Source organism: Neospora caninum, chromosome XI (genome assembly GCF_000208865.1).
Source record: "Neospora caninum Liverpool complete genome, chromosome XI".
Classification (NCBI taxonomy): domain Eukaryota; phylum Apicomplexa; class Conoidasida; order Eucoccidiorida; family Sarcocystidae; genus Neospora; species Neospora caninum.
Genome location: NC_018397.1, coordinates 321,356 through 330,006, shown reverse-complemented (window position 1 = coordinate 330,006; position 8,651 = coordinate 321,356). Strand labels below are relative to the sequence as shown.

Sequence of the window (8,651 nt, the reverse complement as noted above, 5' to 3'; positions counted from 1 at the left end):
ACATACAGACACGTGCACCTAAATCTAAATATCTCAGCAGTCAGAGTATACCGTACCATCCACCAATAATTCGACAAATTCAAATATGCGCATCGACTAGTAATATATATATATATATATATATTACTTGGCCGCAATCGCTTCACATGTATATATATAGATAAAAAGTAGATATGCATATGCAAAGCATGCTCCCTCCTGTTCCCCTCTCTCCCTCTTTTCTTTTCTCTCGCTTTCTTCCGTTCTCACCCCTCACTGGCGGGCGCCTCTCCGCAAATGAAATGTCCTGAGCCGCCGCACTGCACGCAGCGAATGTCTTGGCGGTCTTCCCTCATCGACGCGGCGAACCTTGCCTGAGAGAAAAAGATCACGCGCGAGAAGGCGAACGGTAGGCGCGGCGAAAGAGCGAAGGCGCTTGCCTCGCCTCGACACAAACAAAGACGCACGTAGAAGCAACGCGACGATAAGGGCAGACCCCCAGAAGATGCACATCGACTGTAAATTGCCGGGAAGGTAACGAGAGAGGACAAACCGAGGCAGAGACACTCGAGCCAGGAGGCAAACCGCCCGGTTTGTCTTGCGACTCGCAGAGGAAAGACACCAAAGGCGCGAGGCCAGAGCTCCCAAAGCGAGACGGGAAACCGTGCAGGCGGAAGCGAAGACACGGAAACGCGAAAACCTTTCCCAAAAGGTTTCGGCCTCACCTCGAATGCCTCCTCGATGCGGTGGAGAAGTGCAAGCGACCGATTGCAAGTTGAACGAAACGCTCTGTGGCCGCGCTGGCAGCACTGCTCACACCGAGACGCTACGAAGCAGATTCGAGAAAAGAGAAGACAAAACGCACGCAATGGAAGAAAGGAGACAGAAAACGGCGAAGGGAGAGACGCAAAAATCGAAGTGGAAAATCAAACCCTCGCCAAGGCGACGCAGAGGCGGGCGACGAGGAAGTTCGGGCAGAGAGAGAAAAGCAAAGGGGAAGAAGTCCTCCGGAAGCACGAGAGAAAGCGCCTCAGGAGAGATCGAGGAATTGGGAAAACAGAGGACAGAGCCAGAAGCCCCGTGTGGAGGCGGGAGCATAGCCCCTTCGTCCGTTTGGCGAACGGGATTCAGCTGCGCCCTTGCCACGGGAAGACCGACGCCGAGTGTCTTTCATTTCTCACCTGGGCATGCAATTCTCGAATTCTCGGAGCGCGGACACGCCCGCCGGCCGCAAAAAAAACAAATCGACATCGAACTCTGGTGACTCGCGAGCACGAAGCGGTGGTGCATCTCCCAGTCTCTCCACGTGAAGGACAAAGGATCTCTGCTCTCTCCGTTCCGACGCAGGGCGCAGAACGGCTGATCGACGTCGGAAGGCAGCGAAGAACCGTGACTCAGCGAAGAAAGCGCTGCAGCCACCGCTTCCGTCTCAACAGACTCCTCGCCGTTCGTCTCTCCTGAAGGTGTCGGGGCGTTGCCGTCGCGTTTCTTTGTTTGTTCCAGGGGTTTCTCGTCTTTTGTTTCCGTCTCGCTGGAGCCTCCAGTCTGGGCGCGTTTTCGGCCTTCGGAGAGCGGCGCCTCGCTGAAGACAGGCAGCAAGGGTCGCCTTCCCCCCAGCGCGGGACTGCCGTCTTCGAAGAAGTAACGGTTTTCCTTTTCGGCTCCAGAGCGCGCAAACACGCGGCGAATGCAGTTGGCCCATCCGCCCTGGCACTCGCGGGCGGCAGAGAGCTGAGCATCTCGAACGACGCCGGCCAAGACGTCTCCGCAGAGCTCGTAGTGCTCGCCTTCGCATGGACAAGAGAAAGAAGCGCGTCGCTGTTCGTTTGCTTCCCCCTGCGCGGCGGTTGCCGCTTCGAGCCGTCCCCTCTCTTGGAGGGGGGGGGGATCTTCGGCGAGTTTTCGCCGCTTCGCCTCTGGCCTTGAGTCGCCAGAGCGCCGAAGAGCGCCGAGAGAAAGGAGCCTGGAAAAGAGACGCGCATGCAGCAGGGCGTAGGCAGCCCCGAGTCCTGGACTCTGCACGTGCCAGCGCGCAGTCTCTGCCTCGACGGCGCGCCGGAAGTTCTCTCCCCCAGAGCTGGAGAAAGAAGAGAGAATCTCTGACTCGAGAGAGACGTCCCCGTGCACTTCGATCGTGAAGAAGGCAGAAACGTCGTCGCTCGCGTCCCCAGCGGGAGGCGCAGACGGCGCAGACGGAGACGCAGAAGAAAGAGAAGGAAGCCGCCCCGGAGCAGAGATGTCTGCCACGGAGACACCTGTCGAGGAGGTTTGAGAAGAGGGAGGCGAGGAAGGAGTCGTTGCCTCCAAAGGCGTGAGGGGTGAGGGCGAAGCAGAGATCTTCGTTGTCGACGCCCCTGCCACAAATGCCGCCTCAGGGGGTTCAGGACTGTGGTGTGGAGCATCGGCGCTTCCAGAGAGAAAGCCTCGGTCACGAGAGGAACTGTCCCCCGCTTGCAGCCTGTGGGAACGGTTCCCTACACACGTGCTCTTCTCACCGGGCCTTGTCTTCTCAATCTCCTTTCTCTCAGTTTCTCCACCTTCGTTGCTTTCCTTTGGCACTGCGGCCCCCACGCCTGTTCCTTCCGCAACTTGCACATATCCGTCCTCTTCGTGGCTCTCCTCGGCGAGCGCTTCGCGCGGCCACGCCACATTCTGCGCTGTCTCTCCACTCTCTGAGGTGTCTGTACACCTCAAGTCGAGACCGGACACGGAGGCGTCCCCGCGCAGGTGTCTGTCGACGTGTGTATGTCTTTCTTTTTCTTCGAGCAAGCCCTTTTCTGCAGGAAGGCGTGATGCCAAGGACTGCTCGCTTCCCGCGTCTTGTGGCGCGTCTGAAAACGAAGTCACTTCCGAGGCAAGACAAATAAAACCACCCGAGCCTCCAACGCCCTGCTTTGTCTCCTCCCCTTGCTCCATGGTTGTGCTTTTTTGTGAGGAGGGGCTCAGGAAGAGGGGAAACCGGCCAGCGAAAGAGGGGTTTCTCACCGCCGCATCTTCTTTGGGACAGAGAGGAGCCAGGCACAGAAACCACCGCATCGACGGCGAGGAGGACAACTGGAGACGGAAAAGAGGCGACTTCCAGGATCACATCTTTCTCCTGCAGTTCGCGCGGAACGAAAAAACCGAGGACAGAGGCAAAACGAAAGACGAAAGTGCCAACGAGACAGGAAAAGGCAGCGAGGCAAGAGCTGTGTGGTTTTCGCAAGTGTCACACTCCGCTTCTGGTCTCGGAGTGAAGATGCAAACATGAAGAGAGACAAAGACGCGCAACAGAAGACACGTCCTTCCCTGAGTTTCCCCCACACCGCCTGGAGGAAGACGCTGGACAGGTGAGTTGAAAGTTTTCGTCTGTTGCCTGGCACGTTTCGCCGATTTTCAATTCTTTTTCGATCCGAGATGCTCCAAGCGCGGCGAAGAAAAGTTGCACCATGGGGACAGCGCAGGGAAAACGCGAGGGGTCGCAAACCCGAGGAAGTGTCAAGACGAAACAGAGAGACACACAATCGAGAGAGAAAAGGAAAGCGCTAATGGACGAAACGGCAATCCGCCGACGCTTTTATTCCCAGAGCGACAGCTGTTCGTCTCTCGCCCCGGTACAGACGGCCAGCGCCGGCAAGGCCAGGCTCTCCTTGTCTTCGCTTGTGGACGGTAGAGGAAACAGCAACGAGAAATCCTGTTGGTTCTTTAGACGCACGCACTGAAAGTCAAATCGCTTTCGCACCAAGAAAAATCCGAAAAACAAACTCCACAGGCATCGAAACTAGCGGGCACAAACAACAGACACCGCAGACAGTTGGCCGCGCAAGGCGCCAGAACAACCGGTTTCCGCATGCAGCCAAACGGAACTGCATTTCTACGAAAAAAGAAAAATCTGTTTCATATTCATCGATATACGCACCTCGACACTTTTACATATGCGTAAATACACGCACAGCTCCGGAGTTATTCTCTTGTGTAGATATCTAAAATTCCATGTATATACTATGATACTTATATTTATATGTGCACAAAAACTTCACATACATGTATATATGTACATAAACATTTGTATAATATATCTAATACAAGTATATAATAGAGATATTTATATGGATATATGTAGGTACATATACATTTATATATAAATGTACTTGCCAGGGTGAAGGCCAGAGGCTCTGGACCTTGTCTCTTCAGGTGCCGGAGGACGAGAAGCGTGTGCGGCTTGTGCCTCTCTCGCTCGTTTCCTTAGGATTCGTTTCCGAGTTTGAGTCTAAAGATTGATTTCTGTTAATCGAACACCAGCGAAAAACGAGCTGGAGAGACGTGTCCACCTGCGGGTTTCCAGTTCCGACGTCCTTGCCCCGCTCTTTGTACACAACGCAGAGTCACTCAGCATAGAACCGTTCCTTGTCGCGTTAAGAGAGTGAGCTACGGAAGTGTGTGCGAGTGGGAAAGTCGCTTGAAATCCTTCCTCTCTGCACCAAGAGGCGATTTTTAAAATGCAAAAGGGACTGAACATCCCGGCGCAATCATCAGTTCATGCACAACGGCAGCCTTTTCTCTGCTTCTCACATCTCTGTACCCGCTTCTGTTCCTCAGACTGGGCGCATACAAAGAAAATACATCCATGGACATTTGTCGCTTTCAAGGGCGTCGGCAAATAAAGGAGAACCTTGTGTGCGCTTTCGATTCCCCCTTTTCTTCCACTTTTGCGCTTCCCAGTGGACACCCAACCGGGCTTTCCTCGGTCACAGTTGTGCACGCTGGTGTATCTCTGCGTGTCCTACCTATCCTTATATACATACATATATATATACATATATAGGTAGATAGGTAGATACACAGAGAGCCATCGAGACATTTATCAATATGAATAGATGTAATAGTGCACGTCTGCTTGTGTAGAGACATTTGAGTCTGTGGCGTGTCTCGGCAGCCTTGTTGTCACGGAAGGCCGCGCAGGGCCTTTGCGTTGTTTGCGTTGCTGCCGTGCGTCATTTTCGTCCCTTGGAAAACGCCCACCGGCACAGGCACTTGTGGCGAGAAGAGACGCTCGTGTTTCCTCGAAACGAAACAACGGGCTGGGGAAGGAGACAACACGGCTCTTCAAAAACTTTCTCTTCAGGCAGTTGGAATCCTACTCTGGAGAGCTGCACGTATATATGCATACAGGCATTTACTTATATATATATATATGCGTATAGACGTCAATATATTGGTGGGGGTGAAGCGGCCACCGACGCCTCCCCTCGCCTCTCTTGTTCCAGCGACATCCGCAAAGAATACGGGGTACACACATCAGGCGCATGTGCATCGATATATATACAGAGACAGTATACGTAGAAGACGGCGTAAATATGTATATATACCTGTATATATATATGTGGGAATAGGGAGATAGATCGAGAGATAGCTAAGAGAAGACTCGAGGCAGAGATTGATGCCAATTTATGAGAGCGAGGGAACGTGGGACACGGAAAGACGAACGCATCTTTACGCCTTCCTTTCGAGTCTTCGTGACGCCTCGACTTCCTTCTTCCACGCAATGCGGCTGTCGTGAGGAGAGGAATCGAGTTCGTACAGCAGAAGGTAGCCTTCCGTGTGAACTTCTGCGGGGAGACTTGTGCCGAGCTGAGACACACGAAGAAAGACAAAACAGCCACCCTGCGCATCTGGCGAATCTCTGCTGCCTGGAAACGAACGTGTGCTGCCGATGACACTCCGAACTCTTTCACTTTCACGCGTCTCCCTTGCCTCTCGCCCTACCTGACTCCCTCGGAAAGCCTCGTATCTGTCCTTATGGACACACTTCGATATCTACATATATATATATATACATTTATACATATGCAAAAGCATATGGATATATGTGTAAGTATGCTGTTCTGCCTTGCTTTCTGGGTAACACGTGAATCAACCTGGACACGGCACGAGCTCGTTTCTGGGCCTCTTTCGCTTCGTTTCCCAACGCGCTGCCTCGACTTTGCCTTCTCGCGAGCGGCGCAAAAGTGCGTCGCCGCTCCGCCCACCTTGGTTGATTCGGAATCGTTCCAACACGTCCAGCCCCCATTCTCGCCAGCGGCCCCGTCCTGAAGGGAAAAACAGACATTGCGCGAACGAAGTGCACACGCATGCTCACGAGCATAGAGACACTTTTCTTCAGAGCGACAGATAGAGAGGGAAGTGTGGGTGTCTCTATTTCCACTTGTGGGAAGCCGCGTACATATGTATACATAGATATAGAAAACAGTCTCTCTCTGTACATTTGTAGGGCGGCGTGAGGTAGACAGAGAGACACATGTGCATGCGCACACGGACACACATGTTCGTACGCAGAGAGATGTCTTGGCACGTGAGCTTCGATGCAGAGTCGATGCGAATTCACGCTTGGGTCTGAAGAAAAAGAGATTGGCGTGTGGAGAGGGAAGCGACTTGTTTGCTTACTCGCGAATAGCAGACGTAATGCCCACTGTCGGGGGAGTTGCCGCGATGGGCCACAAAGGCCTTGAGACGATATATGGTCTGATCAGGTGTCTCTGCTTCTTGCCTAGCATGGTTCGCATCTCCGTGCTTCCCTTCCTCTTCCTTCTCTTCCTCTCCTTCTCCCTGGCGTCCATGTACATTTTCCTTCTCTCGCATGTCGCTCGCGTTTCCCTCTTTTCTCTCGCCTCCCCTTCTCTCTTCTCCCCCTCTGTCTTCTCGTCCTGGTTGAGCTTGCTGTTCCTCGAATGTTTCTCGCATAGGTTTCTCCATTCCCTGGAAGACGGCCCTTGACCTCGGCGAGCTCTCTTCTCTCTCGCACTTTTCCCGCGTTTGGGGCTTCCTCGCCCTCGCTCCGCCTCGGGCGAGGAAATTCCGCAGCGTGAGACGGAGAGGGACTCTCACCTTCAGCTTCGCCTTCTCGAGGCGCAGAGACTGTTCGTCGAAGGCGTCTTTCTCCGGCTTCATCACAGCGGAGCGATCCTCGCTGTGCCCCGCCCCGCCCCGCTCCGATTCATCCGTTTCTCTCTCGCATCCGCCGACCGCTTTTTCCCCCGCCCTCAGCAACTCCCGGCGAAGTCTCTCCTTGTAGTCGCGCAGCTGCGACCGCGTCATGAACCGCTTCAGGTGGAGAAGCAACACTTTCGGCGGCGAGCAAATCCGGTAGATTTTCTGGACTTGCCGCCCTGCACAGCCTCGCTCTTCACATCTGTAGTCGAGCGTCGCCGACGAGAAAAAAGAGCGCAACAAATCTCCCAGAGAAGGATGCGGAAGCATCAGCAGGCGCCCCGCAGGAGACAGGGAAGACAACGAAGACGAAGAGGGGTGAGAAGAAGAGGCGCGTGGCGAGAAGGAAGAAGCGAGTGGTTCTGCTTCGAAATTTTCGAGAGATATTCGCGTGGGCGGCGTGATGTCCAGTGAGAGACAGCGCTGTACTTCGAAGCGAACGCGCCTGGGCAGAAAGCACGCGACAGGACGGATGCAGAGGAGTTTCAAGAAGCAACCCGAGAAAGAACGCGCAGAAAAGACGAACGACGGAGCACAGCGAAAGGACAGAGTCGAAGAGGGCGCGCGAGCACTTGAAAAGCGCGCCTTCTCTGCTGCGTAAAAACGGTCAAACACCATGCCATGACGAGACGAGAGAAAAATCAGAGGCGGAAAGAGAAGAAAGAGCAAGGTAGTGAACGCGGGAACACGGAAAGCGAAATCGACATCACAGAATCGCGATGAGAGGCGAGCGTTCTTAGGCGCAGATCCGTGGTCTTCGTTCCTCAGAAACGGGGAACGGGGCTCACCTGTGCAGGCAGGATGTACACTGAATGATTTGTTTTAATGTCATCTCAAAGTACTCCGAAAAAGGCGTTGCCGGGAGTTTCTCTCCCATCAAATGCGCGACCGGGCCTTGCACGAATTTCTTTTGGCCTTTTCGTTCGTCACTTTCTTTGTAGCCGCGTTCTCCTTCTCCCTGGAACTTCTCCCGCTCTTCTCCCCCCTCTCGTGGCCGATCTTCTCTGGCTGCTTCTCTTTCTTCTCTCGCTTTTCCCTGCGCCGCGCCGTGTCCTTCCAGAGAGGCTTTTTGCGCAGGAAACTTCGTTTTGTTTCCCTCTTGCATGCGTCGCGACTCGGCACAGAGCTGAGTTCCACAGACCCCGCTCGCTGCGTTGCCGTCCGCGTGGTTCTCTTTCTCGGCGTCCGCCGCCTCCGCCGCGGCGTCTTTCCACTCTTCTCTCGCCGTCTCCTTCTTTGGGGACTTCTCTGCGTCTCCCCTCTCGCGTTCTCCGCTCGTCTGGGCTCTTTCCGCCTCGAGCTTTGTCCCTGAGGAAAGCCGAGAAACAACTGTGGACGCGGGACTGCCCCCGCCGGACGGCGACAGAGCCCGTGCGTCCTTGCCAAAGAGACGAAGCAGTTCCTGTCGTTTCTCCGATAGATACGAAGACACTTCGGCGTCCAGAGCCTCGAGCAGCATGCACAGAAATTCGTGGGCGTCCTGAAAAAGCCACGGAACGCAGAACCTTCCCGCTATGTCTCTTTTCGAGCGGCGAAGCGGTCGCGATCTCCTCGCCCCCCGCAACCCGAGAAACATCTGCAGAGAGACTTGCATGCACGTGAAAAAACCGGCACGCACTCCGGCAGATCTGCGCCCTCGAAGAGCGCTCGACAGAGAGAGAGAAATGGTCCCGTCAGTGGAGCTCTGGGAAACTCAGTGGACAGAA

The 8,651-nt window shown here is 54.4% G+C and overlaps 2 protein-coding genes across 2 annotated transcripts in view; both read right to left on the bottom strand.

Annotated features, from left to right (window-relative positions):
• Window positions 1-245: 245 nt before the first annotated feature.
• On the bottom strand, window positions 246-2,895 carry NCLIV_053530 (conserved hypothetical protein; the record flags this gene model as incomplete). The annotated part of the gene is made up of 3 exons (XM_003884905.1): window positions 246-353; window positions 705-805; window positions 1,161-2,895. 3 exons carry the CDS (start codon window positions 2,893-2,895, stop codon window positions 246-248), a joined length of 1,944 nt encoding a protein of 647 aa, XP_003884954.1.
• A 2,556-nt stretch (window positions 2,896-5,451) lies between these two features.
• Window positions 5,452-8,651, bottom strand: part of NCLIV_053520 (putative ubiquitin carboxyl-terminal hydrolase domain-containing protein) — a gene marked incomplete at both ends in the record, with an annotated part of 6,873 nt that continues 3,673 nt past the window's right edge. Inside the window, 4 exons of the mRNA XM_003884904.1 lie at window positions 5,452-5,589; window positions 5,988-6,047; window positions 6,403-7,390; window positions 7,734-8,392. Of these exons, the coding sequence (XP_003884953.1) occupies window positions 5,452-5,589; window positions 5,988-6,047; window positions 6,403-7,390; window positions 7,734-8,392 (1,845 nt within the window). The remainder of the gene's footprint in view (window positions 5,590-5,987; window positions 6,048-6,402; window positions 7,391-7,733; window positions 8,393-8,651) is intronic.